At 49.9% G+C, this 21463-nt stretch overlaps 1 protein-coding gene across 2 annotated transcripts; it reads left to right on the forward strand.

Moving 5' to 3' along the window:
* The first annotated feature begins 4893 nt into the window (after positions 1-4893).
* Positions 4894-20025, forward strand: Alas1 (5'-aminolevulinate synthase 1). Of its 2 annotated transcripts, none has more exons than XM_042666063.1 (11): positions 4894-4989; positions 6990-7221; positions 9613-9843; positions 12164-12313; positions 13241-13463; positions 14760-14944; positions 15451-15630; positions 16224-16388; positions 17893-18161; positions 19033-19195; positions 19709-20025. In XM_042666063.1, the coding sequence occupies exons 2-11, from the start codon at positions 7023-7025 to the stop codon at positions 19867-19869; spliced, it is 1926 nt and encodes a 641-aa protein (XP_042521997.1). In that variant the 5' UTR covers positions 4894-4989; positions 6990-7022; the 3' UTR covers positions 19870-20025. The 2 variants fall into 2 exon arrangements, with proteins under 2 accessions (XP_042521997.1, XP_042521996.1); XM_042666062.1 differs by having other exon boundaries at positions 4911-4989; positions 7002-7221.
* Positions 20026-21463: the final 1438 nt, after the last annotated feature.

Here is a 21463-nt window from a genome sequence, read left to right on the forward strand (position 1 = left end):
GCTTGAACTCTGGACCTGGGCACTGTCCCTCAGCTCTTCAGCTCAAGGCAAGCACTCTACCATTTGAACCACAGCGTCACTTCTGGTTTTCTGAGCAATTTATTGGAGATCAGAGTCTCATGGACTTTCCTGCCTGGGCTGGCTTTGAACTGCGATCCTCAGATCTCAGCCTCCTGAGTAGCTAGGATGACAGCCATGAGCCATCAGCACGTGGCCTGTGAGACTCTTATCTCCAATGAACACACCCACACCCACACCCACATACAAAAATGCTGGAGGTAGAGTGGTGGCTCAAGTGGTAGAGAGCACTAGCCTTGAATGAAAAAGCTAAGGGCCAGTGCCCAGGCCCTGAATTTGAGAATGTGCATGCACACACACACACACACACACACACACACACACACACACACACACACACACACACACACACACACACACACACACACCATGCTAGAAATAGCTTTTGTGGAGCAAGGCTTGACATTTTCCATCTGCCTTGACTGACCAGCTGTGACCGAGATGATGACGCAGACCGGATGAGAGGGAGAAAGAACCCACAGTATCATTCCTAGAAGAAGAATAACCTTGATTGAACCCCAGTAGTTTGGACTCCCCCACCCAGGGTCAAAGAGGCAATCAGATGAGTTTATAACTCCAGTTCTGAGAGGGGAGGGAGGGAGGGAGGGAGAAATAGAGAGGCGAAGAGAGGGAAGGAAAGGGAGAGGAAGAAAGAAGACAGGAGGGGAAGGAGAAGCAACAGTCCTGGGAGGGATTGCAATTGGTCCCTACATACCTCTCCCCTCTCAGTCTTCAAGAGAGGAGACTCACAATGCTCCTTCCAAAGATACAAGGTCTGGGGCTGGGAAGGTGGCTCAGGTGGTAGAGCGATTGCCTTGCATGCTCGAGGCCCTGGGTTCGATTCCTCAGCACTACATAAGCAAAAAGAAAAAAGCCAGAAGTGGCACTGTGGCTCAAGTGGTAGAGCGCTCGCCTTGAGCTGAAGAGCTGAGGGACAGCGCCCAGGCCCAGAGTTCAGGCCCCATGACCGGATCCAAAAAAACAAACAAACAAAGATACAAGGTCTAAGGGGGACAGGGTCATTTCCTCAAGATCCCAAAATATAGCAGAGAGCTAGGCAGGTGGCTTAGTGGTAGAGTGCTGGTCTAGCATGCACGAAGCCCTGGGTTCCATTCCTCAGTACCGAATACACACAAAAAGCCAGAAAGGGGGAAAACAGGGGGGGGGGGGCGAGGACAGTTGTGGAGGTGGGAGGGAAGGGATGGTAGGGGAAAATCAAAGGAGGAGACAATGCTTGATAGGAAATGTACTCATTACCTTGCTCATGTAACTGTAACCCCTCTGTACAGCATTTTTACAATAAAAAAACATATTAAATTTTTTTTAAAAAGCCAGAAGTGGCACTGTGGCTCAAGTGATAGAGTGTTAGCCTTGAGTTCAAGGCCCTGAGTTCAAGCCCCAGGACTGACCAAAAAAAAAAAAAGATACCTTACCTCTACTATACCAGAAGAAAAGTAGTATGGGGAAAATATAGATTACAGGGCCAGAATAATAAATGCATGGCCCAGGAATCTGCATTTTTAATCTGTCCTGAGGCTTGAACTCAGGGCCTAGGCACTGTCCCTGAGCTTTTCTTTTGCTCAAGGCTAGCACTCTACCACTTGAGCCACAGCGCCACTTCTGGCTTTTTCTGTGTATGTGGTACTGAAGAATCGAACCCAGGGCTTCATGCATGCTAAGCCAGCACTCTACCACTAAGCCACCTTCCCAGCCCAGAATCTGCATTTTTGTCTGCTGGTACTGGGGTTTGAACTCAGAATCTGGGTGTTCTATTCCATTCAAGGCTGGTACTCTTACTGCCTGAGCTACACCTCCACTTCTGGCTTTTTGTTGGTCATTTGGAGATAAAGAGTCTTACAGACTTTCCTGCACAGGCTAGTTTTGAACCATGATCCTCCGATCTCATTCTCCTGAGTAGCTAGGATGACAGGTTGAGGTACCAGGCCACATTACCTTGGCTGGATGTGTACCATCCTGGCAATGGTTCTGTGAGTTCAGGACCAGCCTGTGTTACTCATGTACTGCCTCTCTGGTCTGACTTCCTGCCCCAGCTTCTGGCTGGATTCCTTTAACTCAGCTGTTGAAGCTGACTCATTCCATCCCCTACTCCACCCTTGCAGACCTGGGCCTTTCCCTCTCCACACAGCATCCAGAAGTTTCCCAGTGTTATTTGGATCCACCCTTCCAGCCAGATAGCATCCATATCTTTTTTGGATGTCTTCCCTGGTTAGCATCTCCCTCCGGAGTTCTTGTTAGAGAACTTCATCTGCAGTTGTTTCCCACATTTCGATTTCATTTTCCTTTTGAGTCGGACTTCTCCCCACCCCCAGCCTTTCCCTACAATTAAACAGGAAATTCCCAACGGGTTGGAGACATCAACAATACGATTCTGTAATCGATGACTTCATCCTGCTGGTGACCAGTGAATGACAGGTCTGGGAGCGGTGACCTGCCCAAGCAAAATCTACTGTTGACTTTTTTTTTTGCCAGTCCTCGGGCTTGAACTCAGGGCCTGGGCACTGTCCCTGAGCTTCTCTGTTCTCTGGGCTAGTGCTCTACCACTTGAGCCACAGTGCTACTTCTGGCTTTTTCTGTGTATGTGGTATACTGAGCAATTGAACCCAGGGCTTCATGCATGCTAGGCCAGCACTCTACCACGGAGCCACCTTCCCGGCCCCTACTGCTGACCTTTTACATTTTATGTTCCATATCACTTCAGTTATTGAGTTCTTTCTATTTTTGCTTTGTCGATCATCACCCATAAAACAGCCTTATAAGGAAGGTAGCCAGATATTAAAGGCCTCACTGCCCAGATTCAAATTAAAACAAAAGTAGTCTGGAGTTGATGGCTCACACCTGTCATCCTAGCTACTCAGGAGCCTGAGATCTGAGGATCTTGGTTCAAAACCAACCTTGGCAGGAAAGTCTATGATGAACCTCCAATGAACCACTAAGAAAACTGGAAGTGGCACTGTGGCTCAAAGTGGTAGAGCACTAGCCTTGAGCAAAAGAGCTCAGGATCAGCACTCCATCCCCAAGTTCAAGCCCCATGTCTGACAAAAAAAAAAAAGGCACAGAGCAGAGCATTCTACACTATCCTATCTTGTTCCCACTTCTAGCTGCTTTTGAGTCTGAGCTCAAGTGGTGACCTTTGCCTCCTTTCTCCTCCCCTCTGGTGAGTGGTGACTGCCCAGGACACTTTCGAAAGATGGGGGAGGGCGATGGTCTAGACTTCCACATCCTTCATCCTGGACCGATCTCAGTGTCACTGTGAACCTCAGGGACCTCCTCCGCAGGTGCAGACTCACCTTGCCAGCTTTGCAGGTGGCTGGGGTTCAGAGGGAGGGAATCAGGAAGGACTTGGGTACTTGATCTCCATTACATTGGACTTTGTTCCTCTTATTTAATGCCTAGCCGAGGAAGGAGCCCATCTGAACTCTCTCTTTTCTCCAGGTGGAGGAGGGCAGTTCTGAAGCCTGGCACAGGCCCAATCGAGCCCAGTCTGGGCCAAGCTGGGAAGGGTGTGAAGCACGAAAGCCAAGTTTGGCATTCCTGAGAGGGGTTTGCCAGGCCCTACCAAGTCCAGGTATGATCTCGGAAGACTCCCAAGAAGGCCTGGGCTCAATTCTGAACTCTGGGTTGGAGTTCTAAGCCACCTCGCTGGTGCCCGGGGTAGCCAGCAAAGACTTTGGACAACGAATGATAGAAAAGAAAAATAATGTAAGTGTTAAACTGTAGGGATGCATGCCGCCATCCTACCCCCAGCTCAGAGGAGTGGATTCCATCTAGCTGTTTTCCTTGATCCTCTCTGTAACATCTCAATTTTGGACCAGAAAGTACCAAACCTAGGGCTCCTGGCTCTTCTCCTTCCACAGTCATTATATTCAATGTACATGGTGTAAAACTGGAACTACATAACTTGAGGGTAGTGGAGGGGATGGGGAAAAGGTGGGGGAGAAAGATGGAAGGGATGATATGGATCAAGATGCATTATACTCATACTATGACTCTTAGAATTGAAACCCCTCTGTATAACTTGACTTTAAAAAGTTAGCAAAAAAAAAAAAAAAAAAAAGCCAGGCTCACGCCCGTCATCCTAACTATTCAGGTGGCTGAGATCTGAGGATCACGGTTCAAAACCAGCCTGGACAGGAAAGTCCGTGAGCCTCTGATCTCCAATGAAGCACCAGAAAACCAGAAGTGGCATTGTGGCTCAAGTGGTAGAGCGCTTGCCTTGAGCTGAAGAGCTGAGGGACAGCACCCAGGCCCTGCGTTCAGCACCCATGAGCAAACAACAACAAAAAAAACTACCAGGACCACTCCATTCTGGGCACATCCAGCAGCACAGAAAAAGACCCTGGCCAGGGAACCTCTTGCATGTGCAAGCTATTTTTCTTTTTTGCCAGTCCTGGGGCTTGAACTCAGGGCCTGGGTACTGTCCCCGAGCTACTGTGTGCTCAAGGCGAGCACTGTACCCCCTGAGCCACAGCACCACTTCTGGCTTTTTTTCTGTGTCTGTGGTGCTGAGGAATCGAACTCGGGGCTGCATGCATGCTAGGCTAAAGCCCTCGATCACTGACCCACCTTCCCAGGCCTCGGCTACGTTCTGAAAAACCAGAATCTGCTGGGGGTGCAACACAGCTCCCAGCTTCCCAGCCAGCCAGCCAGCCAGCCAGCCCCGCCCACTCGGCCCGTGGCGCCCGTGCGCGTGCGCAAAGCCGGGCCCCGCCCACAACCCCCCTAAGCCGGTTCCTCCCTCCTCCTCTCTCCCCCCGCCCACCCGCCGCCGCGCATGCGCAGCCGGTCGCCCCGGGTTGTATATTAAGGCGCCGGCGGGGTCGCGGCCTGAGGAGGCTTCGCGAGGACAAGGACAAACGGTTGGGTCGTCCCGTCGCCGTCTCAGCCGTGCAGGTGAGAGGGGGCGAGGCACTTCCTAGCCCGGGGGGTGGGGGGTGATGGAGAGGAGGAGGGGGGGGAAGGGATAGCCTGAGACACATCCCCCCAGCCCGGACCCCTCTGTCCCCTCCCCCCACCCCATACACCCCGGGATCGGGGGGGGGGGACCCCACCCTCCATCCCTCCCCGGCCCCCCCCCTCCCCAACGTCCATCCTTCCCCAGCTCCCATTCCCCCCTCCCCTTCTTCCTGCCTTCCATTCCTGGGGAGCCCCCCCCCAAACTCCCCTGTAACCCTTCCTCTCCCCCCCCCCCCATCACCGCCATCCAGGCTCTCCTGAGGGTCTGGGGGCACTTCACAGCCCCTGGATGTGTCCGATTAGCCAACACGTCCCCCCCTCCCTCCCTCCTCCTCCCCTCAACCTGGCCTTTTACCTGACACCCCTACATTTCCATCGCCCTCTCCCTGCCCGCCCTCTACCCCCACCCTGAGCTTAGGGGCTTGGACCTCTCTCTAGACAAGCCTCAGGGACTCTCCCAGGGTGGAGGGGTGGGGGGAAAGCATGGTGACCCTGGAGAAAGCCACCCCTTCCCCGGCACCCCCCACCAGTACCTGGTCCAGCCGCCTGGAGGCACATTCACACTGCCTTCTGGGAAACCGAGCCTCACTTCTGTCCACCTGGGCGTGTGTGTGTGTGTGTGTGTGTGTGTGTGTGTGTGTAAGGGTGTCTCAACTACACTGTGCATCTCGGCGGGAGCCTCTGGGCTCCCAGACCTGTTTCTGACTTGTCCTTTGTCCCTTCTACCTCCCCTTGGGGGGAAGGTGAATGGTCCATATCGACTTGGGGACATTATACCTGCTTATATAAGTGTATTTATTTATTTTTGTGCAATCCTGGCGCTTGAACTAAGGGGGCCTGGGCGCTGTCGCTGAGAGGTGGTTGTTCTCCGAGCTAGTGTTTGACCACCTGAACCCCAGCTTCTCATCTGGCTTCTGGTGGGTCATTTGGAGATAAAGAGTCACACAGACTTTTCCTGCCCAGCCAGTCTGTCTGCACACTGTGATTCTCAGATCTCAGCCCCCCTGATTAGCTGGGTGCTCAGCTATCGGCTTAAACTCTGGGCCTGGGCACTGTCCTCAGCATTTCAGCTTAAGGTGAGCACTCTACCACTTGAGCTACAGCACCACTTCTGGTTTTCTGGTGGTTTATTGGAGATAAGATTTTCACGGACTTTCCTGCCTGGGCTGACTTTGAACCTGGATCCTCAGATCTCAGCCTCCTGAGGAACTAGAATTACAGGTGTGAACCACTGGCACCTGGCCTATAGGAGTTTTTATTTTCTTTTTCATTTTTTCTTTCTTTTTCTAGTCCTGGAGCTTCAACTCAGGGCCTGGGCACTGTCCCTGAGCTGCTTTTGCTCAAGGCTAGCACTCTACCACTTTGAGCCACAGCACCACTTCTGGCTTTTTCTGTGTATGTGGTGCTGTGGAATCGAACCCAGGGCCTCATGCATGTGAGGCAAGCACTCTACCACTGAGCCACCTTCCCAGCCCTATAGCTGTTTTTCTATGGAGCAGGAGAATGAAGTTGGTGAGCTAGGTAGAGGATAAATCACCATGCCCTCACTGAGGTAGATATCAGAGCTATCCTTGATTGGTTGATTGATTTTAAGTGACATGTTAGTTACACTGGATATAAAGCTGCCAGAACCTTGGAACCTCTTGTGGTGGTGTTAGGCCTGGTTATTAATAATCGTGGGCTGGGTTGGGCACCGGTGGCTCATGCCTGTCATCCTAGCTACTCAGGAGGCTGAGATCTAAGGATCACAGTTCGAAGCCGGCCTGGGCAAGAAAGTCCATAAGACTCTTCTCTCCAGAAAACCAGAAGTGGCACTGTGGTTCAAGTGGTAGAGCGCTCGCCTTGAGCTGAAGAGCTGCGGGACAGCGCCCAGACCCACAGTTCAAGTGCCAGGACTGACCAAAAAACAAAACAATAATTGTGGGCTGTCGTTCAAGATCTTTCCTCAGGAACGAACACATTTTCTGGAGATGGAGACAGTAGTTCGCCGCTGCCCCTTCTTATCTCGTGTCTCTCAAGCCTTTCTACAGAAGGCTGGCAAATCACTGCTGTTCTATGCCCAAAACTGCCCCAAGATGATGGAAGTTGGGGTCCAGCCAGTCCAGAGGGCCCTGTCCACTTCAGCAGTACAGGGCCAGCAGATCAAAGAGACTCATCCGACTAAAGACAGTAAGTAGTGTTGGCAGCAGAGGATCAAGGGGAAATTTATTATTTTTTTTGGTGGCAATGCTGGGTTTGAACTCAGAACTCTGTTCTTGCTAGGCAAGTACCACTTAAAGCCATGTTCCTAGCCCTTTTTGATTTTTTTTAGATGGGGTCTTGTGATTTTTTTTTCCCCCCTGCATGGGCCTCTGACTACAATCTTAACTCCTCTCAAATAGCTGGGATTATAGATACATATCACCACACACAACACACACCCAGTTTGCTTTTTTGAGATAAGTTTTTGTTTTTGTTTTTTGCCCTGGCTGGTCTCTAACCAAGATCTTTCTTTCAATTTCTTCTTCCCAAGTATCTGGGATTACAGACATTCACCACCTTGACCGGCTAGACCTTTGCTTTAAAAATACTGTGGGAGTTGTTGTTTTGTTTCTTTGTTCATTTTTTTTTTTTTTTTTTTTTTGGCAGTACTGGAATTTGAACCCAGGGCCTCACGCTTTGTGGACAGAGTGATTTGTTCTGGTTTTCATTGCAGTAAAAAAATACACACAACACAAAATCTTTTCATCTTAACCATTTTTAAGTGTATCATTCCATGGTGAAGTACATTTAAATTGTGAGGCAACTACCACCACTGCCATTGCCATCTCTAGAATGTTCTGTGTCTCCCCAAACTAAGACTCTACACATTTAAACATTAACTTCCATTTTCTTTCTTCAGTTCTTTCCACCACCGGGGTCAGGGAGAGGGGCTTCCTGTAAATTAAATCAGTATCTGGTTGTTTGTTTTGTAAGTCTCAGGGATCAATTTCATACATTAGCTCTTTTGTTTGTTTTTAATAAGCAGATCAGAGGGGAATTGTCAAGGTCTGGTTCTGCCAGGAAAGGAGGTGTTTCCCTTTCCACTTAATCCCAGAGAACATTTCATGTGACAGACTTTGCTTAGGTGTGGGCCTGTAAGAAAGGGGTGTATTTTTCTTTGAAGTAGGAAGGACTTATTCCTGGGTTAGGAGTAAGTTGTCTTCAGAGGCATGCTTGGAATGGTGCTGTGTTAAATCCTACGACTTGATTTGTTTTTTGCCAGTCCTGGGGCTTGCTTAAACTCAGGGCCTGAGCTTCTTTTACTCAAAGCTAGCACTCTACCACTGGAGCCACAGCGCCACTTTTGGCTTTTTCTGTGTATAAGTGGTACTGAGGAATCAGACCCAGAGCTTCATGCATGCTAGGCAAGCACTCTACCACTGAGCCACATTCCCAGCCCAATCTAAGACTCTTGTGTTGCTCTTTCTCTAGTGAATAAGTATCTAGTGAGTATGGAACTTCCATTAGAAAATTAGAAAGAAAAAAAAAAAAGGAAAAACTGCGTTGAATCAACTTGAAGAAAATTCATGAGTCCACATTGTAAGAAAGGCAAACCAGTGACTCACAGGTGGATTCCAAAATGACAAAGACTTTTCTAGAAGAAAGGTGAACAAACCTGCTTATTGGAGAGGAGAGGAGATTCATGGAAACTAGAAACATAATTACCAGGCAACCTTCTTAGTAGAATTGAGGGAGAAAGTAGGGTGGTGTGTGGATATGATTTACCTGTGATTTTGTGGTTTTTTTTTTTTTTTTCTAGTATACCAGTAGTTTGCACCTTATTAGACAGGAATCTAAAGATCTAAGTATTAGTCTGATTTCTTTTGTTTAGAAGAAAACTAGTAGTTTCTATGTTAAGCAACACCGAGCTTTATTACTCCATTTAGAAAGCATGATCAGAGGGAAAAAAAAAAAAGAGTGCTATAAGTACTTTTAATTACTTAGTGACTCAGGAGGCTGAGATATGAGGATTGTAGTTTGAGGCTAGCCTAGCCAGGAAGGAAAGACTATAAGATTATTATCTCCAATTAACCACCAAAAAACAGGAAGTGGAGCTATGGCTCAAGTGGCAAAGAACTAGCCTTGAGCAAAGAAGCTCAGGGACACCACCGAGGCCCTGAGTCCAAGTCCCAGGATTGGCAGACACACATGGGGCTTGAACTCTGGGCCTGGGCGCCATCCCTCAGCTCTTTAGCTCAAAGCTAGCGCTCTACCACTGGAACCACAGCGCCACTTCCGGTTTTCTGAGTGGTTTTATTGGAGAGAAGAGTCTCACAGACTTTCCTGCCCCAGTTGGCTTTGAACCATGATCCTCAGATCTCAGTCTCCTGAGTAGCTAGGATGACAGGTGTGAGCCACCGGTGGCTGGCTAACCTAAATATTTTTATTAGGTTTCCAGAACCTAATAAAAGTAAACAATGGGTCGTGATCATGGGTGGAATAGATGTCAAGTTTATCCATGAAGTCAAGAAGAGAGTAAAAAAGTCAGTGTCCTGTTCACCCAGAACTGATGGCTCACATTTTCCATTTCTCCCTCAGCTGACAAAACCACCAAAGCCAAGGAGCAGCCAGCTCCTGAGGGATGCCAGCTGAGTGTAGACGGCCCACAGCTGCCGTCTGGGCACCCCTTGTCTGCCCCGAACCAGGGCTCTGTGAGCAGGTGCCCGTTCCTGGCAGCCCAGATGAAGCAGCAGGGCAGCAGCGGCGTGTTTCGCAGAGCCAGCCTGGAGCTCCAAGAGGACGTGCAGGAAATGCATGCTGTGAGGAAAGGTAAGCCCAGGAAAGACCCACAATCCCCAGGGCTCCCTAGGTCCCTCAGACTTGTGTGAGGAGCTATTATTAGGGCGGTAGTTATGTAAACGCCTTCCCCTTTGCGGGCCAACGGGCAAGATCCCCAAGGGAGAGACAGCTGGATTGCAAAATGTGGGACTTCCCTTGTTCCCTGGGTAAGATGTCACCTGCTTTTCATGTCACTGCTTAATGGCTGAAAATACCAGCAGCCTTGAGCCGCCCTCTGGCCCTCGAACAGGCCAACAAGAAAGGCAATAATGGGCCGGGAAGGTGGCTTAGTGGTAGAGTGCTTGCCTAGCATGCATGAAGTCCTGGGTTCGATTCCTTAGTACCATATACACAGAAAAAGCTGGAAGTGGCGCTGTGTGTGGCACAAGTGGTAGAGCGCTAGCCTTGAGCTCGGAGAGGCTCAGGGACAGCGCCCAGGCCCTGAGTTCAAGCCCCAGGACTGGCAAAAAGAAAAAAAAAAGGAAAGGGGAATTGGGAGGAAAAAAAGAAAAACATAGCAATAAGTAAACTAAAAGAGGGTACTCAGTTACAACTTGCTTTAGTCATAAATCATTTTTTTTAATGAACTAGGTGATAAGCCTTCCTTCTTTGTATTATTTCACTTGCCTTTTTGTTCATTTTTGTTTTTGGACAAGGAAGGTCTCATTGTGGCATTCCCATACCCGCGTACAAGGTACCCCAGTCAGCCTCCCCCTGGCCCCCTTCCTCTCCCTTCCTTCTGCCCCCTTTTCTAAAACAGTATCAGTAGGTTTCATTGTATTTACGTCCAGGTGAATAGACTACTTTGATCCTATTTATTCTCATTCACCCTTCTTCTGCTGGTACTTCTCTTAATAGAGCCTGATTTACTTTTCTCTGTGTGTGTGTGTGTGTGTGTGTGTGCGTGTGTGCGCACGCACGTGTGTGTATTGTACCAAGGGGTTTTACTATGGTATTTTAGATATGCTTTTTTTTTTAACCAGTCCTGGGGCTTGAACTCAGGGCCTGGGCACTGTCCCTGAGCTTCTTTTGCTCAAGGCTAGCGTTTTACCACTCGAGCCACAGTGCCACTTCTGGCTTTTTCTTGGGTATGTGGTACTGAGGAATCAAACCCAGGGTTTCATGCATGCTAGGCAAGCACTCTACCACTGAGCCACATTCCCAGCCTTTTTTTTTTTTTTTTTAATTGCAAATTGGCCTCAAATTTGAGATCCTCCTACTTCAGCCTCTTGACTGTTGGGATTATAGGTGTGCACCATTATGTCTGGCTCTAACAGGCCATTTGTGTGTGTATGTGGTGTGTAAGTGAGATGTGTGATGTGTGCATGTGTGTGCATAGCTGATCTTGTGGCCTGTCCATGAGCTTTTTTGTTGTCATTGTTGATGGGGCCTGGGCGCTGTCCCTCAGCTCTTCAGTTCAAGGCTAGCACTCTACCACTTGAGCCACAGTGCCACTTCCAGCTTTTTCTGCTTATGTGGTGCTGAGAAATAGAACCCAGGGCCTCATGCATGCAGGGCAAGCATTCTACCACTAAGCCACCTTCCCAGCCCCTTTGTTTCCTTTTTGGTGTCATTCCTTGGGCTAGAACTCAGGATCTGAGTGCTAACTCTGAGCTTCTCTTGCTCAAAGGTAGTGCTCTACCACTTGAACCACACATTCCCTTAGAGATAAGAGCCTCAGGGACTTTACTGATGGGCTGGTTTATAACACAGTGCTCGGATCTCAGGCTCCTGAGTAGCTAGGATTACAGGCCACTAATGTCTAGTGCCATCTTTTTCTTTTAATACAGTCATCTTTATTCCTTTTTTTTTTGGGGGGTCGGTCATGGGGCTTGAACTCTGGGCCTGGGCGCTGTCCCTCAGCTCTCCAGCTCAAGGCGAGTGCTCTACCACTTGAGTCACAGCGCCACTTCTGGTTTTCTGGTGGTTCACTGGAGAGAAGAGTCTTATGGATTTTCTTGCCCTGGCTAGCTTGAACTGTGATCCTCAGATCTCAGCCTCCTGAGTAGCTAGGCTGACAGGCGTGAGCCACCAGTGCCCGGCACTCAGCTTTATTTCAATGCATACATTTATTATTTGATCTCAGAGTTGTGTATACAACATGTATTTTCAGTAGAAAGCGCAAGCGAGCTGTCTGGGATCCCTATGGAGATGTAGCTATGTGTCTATATGATGACCATTTACAAATAGGACTGGCTAGGCCACTGGCTCCTTGAGGCTGCTAATGAGCTATTTTTGACCCCCTGCCTGGAAGGTATTGTGAACTCAGAATAGAACGTCCATCTCATTTGTCTCCTGTTATTGGTTACAGAAGTTGAGCAAGCCTCCGTGAACACCGATGTGGTCTCGGTGAAGAGTGAGGGAGAGGATCCGAGTGGGCTGTTGAAGAACTTTCAAGATCTGATGCGAAAGCAAAGGCCGGAAAGAGTGTCTCACCTCCTCCAGGACAACTTGCCCAAGAGTGAGTCTCCCTGTTCCTTGCCTGAGGCAGGTGATAGGCTGTCACTGAAGCGTTCATCCAATTAAATAGAAGATTCATTGTGAGTTAACTTGAAACCACGCCCCCTGCTTTACCAAGCAGGTGCGCTTAAGTCTCGGTGACTATAGCTGCCCTAGATAGCTGGCCTTTCTCTTTATTTTTTTTGGTCCAAGACTTGAACTTGGTGCCTAATGGTTTTTGCTCATTGCCTGGCGCTCTTCCATCTGAGCCACGCCTCCAACCCTGAGCCTTTCTTTTAATACTGATGGCCTACATACTGGGCCTTGTGCCAAGTACTTGACACGCGTCATATGAGGACATCAAGAAACTAGCCTAAAGCCAGGCTCCAGTGGCTCATGCCTATAATCCTAGCATCTCAGGAGGCTGAGGTGGGAAGAGCCAGTTAGGGCAGAAAATGACTGAAGACTCCAGGCTGGAGGTATGGTTCAAGTGGTAGAGTGCCAGCCATGAGCAAGAAAAATAAACAAGAGCACAAGACCCTGAAAGGAAACAAAACAAAACAAAAAAGAGGGAGAGAGAGCCAGGTGCTGATGGCTCAGACCTGTAATTCTGGCTACTCAGGAGGCTGAGATCTGAGGATCATAGTGCAAAGCCAGCCTGGGCAGAAGAGTCTGTGAGACTCTTATCTCCAGTTAACCACCAGATAACCAGAAGTGACACATTGGCTCAAGTTGGTAGAGCGCTAGCCTTGAGCAAAAGAAGCTCAGAGACAGTGCCCAGGCCCTGAGTTCAAGTCCCAGGACTGGCAAAGAAGAAAAAAAAAAAAGAAAGAAAAGAAAAGAAATTCCCCTAGACTCACCCTGCTAGGAAATGGCAAAGCAAAAAATTAAACTTAGGCTCATCCTTCCCCAGTAACCATCCCTATGGGCTTTTGTTTGGTTTTTTTAGCCATTTCCACTTTTCAGTATGATCGTTTCTTCGAGAAGAAAATCGATGAGAAAAAAAATGACCACACCTATCGGGTTTTTAAGACGGTGAACCGGAGGGCACACATCTTCCCCATGGCAGACGACTACTCGGATTCCCTGATTACCAAAAAGCAGGTGTCGGTGTGGTGCAGTAATGATTATCTAGGCATGAGCCGCCACCCACGGGTGTGTGGGGCAGTTCTGTAAGTAGCGCTCAGCTTTCGCATATAGCTAGCATGGTTTGGCAAGTCATGGATGATTTATATGGGTTGGCTCTTTTATGGGGGTTATATTGAGCAATGAAAGTGTGCAATCGCAGGGCTGGGAAGGTGGCTTAGTGGTAGAGTGCTTGTGATGAAATGCGTCATTTCCCGCCCCTCAGCACACCATGAATGTGCTTGAACAAAATGCAGTCTTGTGCAGATGTCTGTGGTTGTGGCTGTAGGTAGAGACAACTGTAAGCTGTCTCAGGAAAAGCTACTAAATGGGACGTGTTAAAAAGACCATTGCCGGCCACCCCTGGCTCACACCTGTCATCCTAGCTACTCAGGAGGCTGAGAGCTCTGAGGATCATGGTTCAAAGCCAGCCTGCACAGGAAAGTTTGTGAGACTCTTATCTCCAGTGAACCACTAGAAAACTGAAAAGTGGCTCTGTGCTCATCTTGAGCTGAAGAGTTCAGGGACAGTGCACAGGCTTAGAGTTCAAGCCCCACAACCGACAAAAAAATACATTTGAGGACTGGGAAGGTGGCTTAGTGGTAGAGTGCTTGCCTAGCATGCATGAAGCCCTGGGTTCGATTCCTCAGTACCACATACACAGAAAAGGCCAGAAGTAGTGCTGTGGCTCAAGTGGTAGAGCATTAGCCTTGAGCAAAAGAAGCTCAGGGACAGTGCCCAGGCCCTGACTGGCAAAAAATAAATTAATTAAAGTAAGAAGACAATTGAAGTTGGGTACCAGTGGCTCACGCCTATCATTCTAGCTACTAAGGAGGCTGAGATCTGAGGATCGAAGTTCAAAGCCAGCCCAGACAGGAAAGTCTATGAAAAATAAAAAAAGTCTTTTTTTTTTGGTGAGTCATGGGGACTGAACTCAGGGCCTGGGCGCTGTCCCTCAGCTTCTTTTGCTCAAGGCTAGCACTCTACCACTTGAGCCACAGCACCACTTCTGGTCTTTTCTACTTACATGATGCTGAGGAATCAAACCCAGGACCTCATGCATGGGAGGCAAGCACTCTTACCGCTGAGCCACCTTCCCAGCCCCTTCCTAAGCTCTCAATCTTGCTGGTCCCTAGAGATTCCTCTCCCATGGGCGGTGGTTCCTCTACCCAGCCTGATGCTGAGGTCAGCGGCCATTCCTGCCCTCCTGTCTCACAGTGAGCGGGGCTGGACCATGCCCGTTTGCAGTCTTCTCCATCCTACACAGCGGAGCCATTCACCCATTCAGAACCATGAGTTGGAGTTTTTTGTGTGTGTTGTGTTTTTTTTTTTTTTCCCAACAGGGAGACTTTGAAACAACATGGTGCTGGAGCAGGTGGCACTCGGAATATTTCTGGAACAAGTAAGTTCCACGTGGACCTGGAGCAGGAGCTGGCCAACCTCCATGGCAAAGACGCAGCCCTCTTGTTCTCCTCCTGCTTCGTGGCCAATGATTCTACCCTCTTCACCCTGGCCAAGATGATGCCAGGTAAGGAAGCCTGGTTTGAGTGTCTCGGGGGCTTGGGGTTCTTTATGGTGACTAATCATGGTGCCAAACACCACCTCAGAGATGAGAGTAATGATCTTGTCTGGGTGCATATCCCTTTTATTTATTTATTTATTTATGTATTGTGGCAGTCCTGGGGCTTGAACTCAGGGCCTGGGTGCTGTCCCTGAGCTTCTTTGGCTCAAGGCGAGCACTCTACCACTTGAGCCAGATCACCACTTCCAGTTTTCTGGTGGTTTATTGGAGATCAGAGTCTCACGACCTTTCCTGCCCAGGCTGGCTTTGGACCACGATCCTCAGATCTCAGCCTCCTGAGTAGCTAGGATGACAGGCGTGAGCCACCGGCATCCAGCAAGAAAGCTTTTTTTATTAGTGAACCTTTTCATTATGCAAGGCAGTACTGTCAGGAAAAAGGTCTGTTGTCTCTGTCAAAAAAAGTCAGTTGTCTTTGATGCAGATGGCAATAAAATAGCTTTTCCTCACATCAGGCTGCGAGATTTACTCGGATTCCGGGAACCATGCCTCCATGATCCAAGGAATCCGGAACAGCCGGGTGCCAAAGTACATCTTCCGGCACAATGACGTCAGCCATCTCAGAGAACTGCTGCAGAGGTCCGACCCCTCGGTCCCCAAGATCGTTGCGTTCGAGACTGTACACTCAATGGATGGTAAGTCTGCGCCAAGGCTAGCGGAGGACGCTAGCCGAGGGTATGCCTGTAATTCCAGCACTGGGGAGGCTGAAGCCGTTCCAGGTCAGCCAGGGCAGAACAAACAAAAGATAGGGTGTTTGGGGGCTGAAAATGTCACTCAGCATGCACAAAGTGTGTTTTGTTGTTGTTGTTGTTTTTGTTTTTCCTTTTGCTAGTCCTGGGGCTTGAACTCAAAGCCCGCTGTCCCTCAGCTCTTCAGCTCAAGGCTAGTGCTCTACCACTTGAGCCACAGCGCCACTTCCAGTTTTCTGAGTGGTTTATTGGAGATAAGAGTCTCACGGACTTTCCTGCCCAGGCTGGCTTTGAACTGGGATCCTCAGATCTCAGCCTCCTAAGTAGCTAGCATTACAGGTGTGAGCCACCAGCGCCCAGCCTGAGCCTCTTTTACTCAAGGCTAGCACTCCACCGTTTGAGCCATAGTGCCAATTTCGGCTTTTTCCGTGTATGTGGTACTGAGGACTCGAACCCAGGGCTTCATGCATGCAAGGCAAGCGCCCTACCACTGAGCCACCTTCCCAGCCCCTGGGATATGACGTTTGGTCTTCCCTCAGGCGCAGTGTGTCCCTTGGAAGAGCTGTGCGATGTGGCCCATGAGTTTGGAGCGATCACCTTTGTGGATGAGGTCCATGCAGTGGGGCTGTACGGAGCTCGAGGTGGAGGAATCGGCGACCGGGATGGAGTTATGCCAAAAATGGACATCATTTCCGGAACGCTTGGTGAGTATAGTTCGTTCTCTTCACACAGCCAAGGACACGCCGTTCTGATCGCCATCATGTTCAGGGACCATAAGCCCAGGCCTCTTTGTCTTTGGGTGAATTTTTCTTTCTTTTTTTCTTTTTTTGATTGGTCTTGAGGCTTGCACTCAGGGCCTGGATGCTGTCCCTGAGTTTTTCTGCTCAAGGCTAGTTAGTGCTCTTGGAGCACTTTGAGCCGCAGCACCACTTGCGGTTTTCTGGTGGTTCGTTGGAGATAAGAGTCTCCTGGACTTTCCTGCCCAGGCTGGCTTTGAACCACGATCCTCAGATCTCAGCCTCCTGAGTATCCAGGATGACAGGCGTGAGCCACCGGCGCCCGGCTCTCTTGGGGTAGATTTTTATGCCCCAGTGAGTGGTTAGGCCATCCTAAGCAGAACCTCTTGGAATGAAATGACAGTAGTAACTTACTGCTGTCTAGCTGGTTTCAGATGTAGCTGTGGCTCTAACTTGACAGGCTAGGATAAAAGCCTCTTAAACTAAAAAGAAGCAGCCAGTACTCATCTGCCAACACAGTTGCTAAATCCTAATATTCCAGATCCTCCTGCTTTCCTCTGCTCCCATGTCTCATGGTGATCAGAAGCCGTCCTGCGGCCTGAGCGTACCCCTCATGCAGGCCACACCCCCACCCTGAGCCCTTCAACTGGTAGTTAATCTCTGTATACCTCTGTTTCCTCATCCATCCATTGGGAAGAGCCATCAGGTCTACATGTGAATTCTCATTAAGAAGATAATTAAATGAGTCATCTGTACATCATTACTCTAGACATCGCCTTGGCCTGTTACAACTCCTAAAGAAATGTAAAAGGGTGCTGGTGGCTCACACCTGTCATCCTAGCTACTCAGGAGGCTGAGATCTGAGGATCGCAGTTCAAAGCCAGCCTGGGCAGGAAAGTCTGTGAGACTCTGATCCCCAATGAACCACCAGAAGATCGGAAGTGGCGCTGTGGCTCAAGTGGTAGAGTGCTCACCTTGAGCTGAAGAGCTGAGGGACAGCGCCCAGGCCCAGAGTTCAAGCCCCACAACTGACAAAAAAAAAGCTGAGGCTAATATGGCTCTCGTACTTTGTTTGCTCAAAAAGGCTGGGATGCATTTTCCACTTGGGCCCACGTGAATTGGTCACTAGAGACGATCATGTGGGAATCTCTTGAATTTCTTCAGTCATTCCCCTTGAAACCCGAGATACACATTCTATAAGTGAAAAACAACTTTAGCTCAAGACCAACTCTGAACAGGTTCAGTTTTATTCCTTTGTGCCACTCCTGGGGCTTGAACTCAGGGCCTGGCCGCTGTCCCTGAGCTCTTGTGCTCATGGCTAGCGCTCTACCACGCAAGCCACAGCGCCACTTTTGGCTTTTTGGTAGTCCTTTGAGGATGAGAGTCACCTGGACTTTCCTGCCCAGGCTGGCTTTGAACCCGCGGCGCATGCTGGAGGCTGATGTAGCTCCCCACCGCTGTCTCCCCGCAGGCAAAGCGTTCGGCTGCGTGGGGGGGTACATCGCCAGCACCTGCTCTCTGATCGACACGGTGCGCTCGTACGCGGCTGGATTCATCTTCACCACGTCGCTGCCACCCATGTTGCTGGCCGGAGCCCTGGAGTCCGTGCGGGTCCTGAAGAGCGCCGAGGGCCGGACACTACGCCGCCAACACCAGCGCAATGTCAAACTCATGAGGCAGATGCTGATGGACGCCGGCCTGCCGGTCATCCACTGCCCCAGCCACATCATCCCCGTGCGGGTAAGGTCTGCGGGATGGGGGGGAGGGCGGAGGGGGTTGGGGAGGAACAGGGCATCGTGACAGTCCAGCCTTTCCCCAAACACCAACTTTCACCACACAGCTAGGCCCCAGAACACTCCAGAAGCCTGAGCATAGTGTAGCTTAGTTGTTTTGTTTTTGTGCCAGGACTGGGGTTTGAACTCACAGCCTAACAGCTGTCCACTACTTGTATTTTTTTTTTTGTTTCTTTTTTTGTCAGTCGTGGGGCTTGAACTCTGGGCCTGGGCGCTGTCCCTCAGCTCTTCAGCTCCAGGCGAGCGCTCTACCACTTGAGCCACAGTGCTACTTGCGGTTTTGTGAGTGGTTCATTGGAAATAAGAGTCTCACAGACTTTCCTGCCCGGGCTGGCTTTGAACTGTGCAGATCTCTTCCTCTTTAGTAGCTAGGATTACAGGCGGGAGCCACCAGTGCCCGGCTTCAGTAAACTTAACTCAAGGGTAATGCTCTGCCATTTTGAGCCACAGCTCCATTTCTGATTTTTTGGTGGTTCATTGGAGAGAAGAGTCTTGTGGACTTTTCTGCCTGGGCTGCCTTTGAACTGCAATCTTCAGATCTCAGCCTCCTGCACCTGGCAATATTGATGTTGATCTTGCCAGCCCTGGGTCTTGAACTCAGGACCTGGACACTGTCCCTGAACTTCTCTTTGCTCAAGGCGAGTGCTCTACCACTTGAGCCACAGCGCCACTTCCAGTTTTTTCTGTGTCTGTGGTACTGAGGAATCGAACCCAGGTCTTCATGCATGCTAGGCAAACACTCTACCACTAAGCCACCTGCCCAGCCCTTGGTCTTAATCTTTTGTCCTGATCTTTTCTCCTGCTGCCTTTCAATTCAGGTCGCCAACGCAGCTAAAAACACCCAAGTCTGTGATGAGCTCATGAGCAGGCATAACATCTATGTCCAAGCCATCAACTACCCCACGGTACCACGAGGAGATGAGCTTCTGCGCATCGCCCCTACACCCCACCACACACCGCAGATGATGAACTACTTCCTGGGTGAGTTCTGCAGAGTCTAGTAGCAGGGGTCTCTTGGGGACAGGAGGCCCATGGCGCCCTTAGAGGCCATCAGATGAGTTTCTTATTCCCAGTGGTTAAGACCCAGAAGGGCTGGGAAGGTGGCTCAGTGGTAGAGCGCTTGCCTCACATGCATGAGGCCCTGGGTTCGATTCCTCAGCACCACATAAGCAGAAAAAGCTGGAAGTGGCGCTGTGGCTCTAGTGGTAGAGCGCTAGCCTTGAGCTGAAGAGCTGAGGGACAGCGCCCAGGCCCAGAGTTCAAGCCCCACGAATAACAAAAAAAAAAAAAAAAAGAAGACTCTCATAGATCCGTCTATTCAGGTTGGCTTCAAACTTCAATGATCTTCCGATCTCAGCCTCCTGCGTGGCTAGGATTATAAGACTGAGCTACCAGTGTTCGGCTTAGGACGTAACATTACCATGTCCCTGGTGCAGGTCATAGGTGCAGGAAATATTACTCCCTGTAACACTGCAGCCCTGTCTCTCCTCACAGAGAACCTGCTGGCCACGTGGAAACGAGTAGGCCTGGAACTCAAGCCACATTCCTCGGCCGAGTGCAACTTCTGCAGGAGACCATTGCATTTCGAAGTGATGAGTGAACGAGAGAAAGCCTATTTCTCAGGCATGAGCAAGATGGTATCTGCCCAGGCCTGACCCTGACCTCCCCCCCACCCCCTTATCCCACCTGACCCCAGGCCATTATCATATCCACACAGTCCCCACAGTTGTCTTTATATGTGAATTAAATTATATTAAATTTTAATCTATAGTTAATAACATAGTCCTGGAAATAAATTCTTGTTTAAGTGATGGAGGTTTGCTGCTCTTGCCTACTGAATGAGAAAGCAGTGATGGTATTATTATTATTATGGGGGTGTATAAGAATGCCCAGACCCACCGGGGTGCCAGGACCGCCTTCCAGAGCCCAGAGCAGCCTGTGCACCCCTGCAATATGGTCCCCCCTCCCCTGCATCTGGTTTTACTTTAATTCGGTTTTGTAAATTCCTATTATTCCTTTCTGGTGGTACTGGGATTCGAACTCAGGACCTGGCACTTGCCAGGCAGGCGCAGCCCCACTAGAGTTGAAGAAATGAAAGGGGACCCCAGTGACTTCCCCCGTCCAAGCCTACCAGAGAACAAGTGGGCCGAAGACATACCAAGCAGCTGGAGCTGAGGAGTTACATGCATGGGGTGGCTGGGATTTCAGGCATGAGCCACTACACTCGGTTTGTTGGTTGAGATGGTCTGGGTCATTTGCCTTTTGGGGAATGGTATTGAGAAAGACTCAGTCCTCCACCGAGCTTTGTTCCCATCAGATAAAACCCGCTCACGAAGGCAACCAGTGGTGGAATGGAAATCACATCATCTGGGAGCCAGGAAATGGTTCTTCCTGCTCAGCGTTCCCGGCCTCCTTCCAGAACTTTCCATTGTCCCTCACATTCCCATGCCTGGAACGTCCTCCACCTCCAACTGGGATTGGTGAGGGCTTGCTTTGGGTGGGGACAATGTTTGGATGCTGGGAAGGAACCCCCCACTTCTTTTGTGAGGCAGAGTCCGCAGGGTCAAAATGTCCACCCCCCCCATGCGCCTCTCCCTCCCTGCCTCACGGGGTTAGGCGAACACAGGCCACAGCTGCAGGAAGTAGACGGGAGATGCTTAGAAATAAGGAGTTTAGCCAGGCACGGGTGGCTGAGCCCTATAATCCTCACTACTCAGGAGGCTGACTTCTGAGGATCCCGGTTCAAAGCCAGTCTGGGCAGGAAAGTCCGTGAGACTCTGATCTCCATTGAACCACCAGAAAACTGGAAGTGGCGCTGTGGCTCAAGGGGTAGAGCGCTGGCCTCGAGCTGAAGAGCTGAGGGACAGCGCCCAGGCCCTGAGTTCAGGCCCCACAACCCACAACCACAACAACAAAAAAGCTAAAGGACAGCACTCAGGCTCTTGCGTTCAAGCCCAGGGACTGGCATGTTTACACACAGCCTTGAGCAAACAAGTCTACTCCTGTAATCCGGGCTACTCAGGAGAAGTTCAAGGTGAGTGGAGCAAAGTGAACACCTTATCTATCTGAAAAGGCAAAGGTTGCGGGATCCTCATTCACCAGGCAGAGTGCTTACCAAGTATCTGTGAAGTCCTGTGTTCATGCCTGGTACCATTAACAAACAAAAAAGCAAGTCCAATGGCAAACTGCCATGTCACAAGGCCTTTCCAACAATATTCACAAGCCTGAGACACTGGGTGAAGAGTTACT

Source organism: Dipodomys spectabilis, unplaced genomic scaffold, assembly GCF_019054845.1.
Source record: "Dipodomys spectabilis isolate Male_0828 unplaced genomic scaffold, ASM1905484v1 ptg000360l, whole genome shotgun sequence".
Taxonomy (NCBI): Eukaryota; Metazoa; Chordata; class Mammalia; order Rodentia; family Heteromyidae; genus Dipodomys; species Dipodomys spectabilis.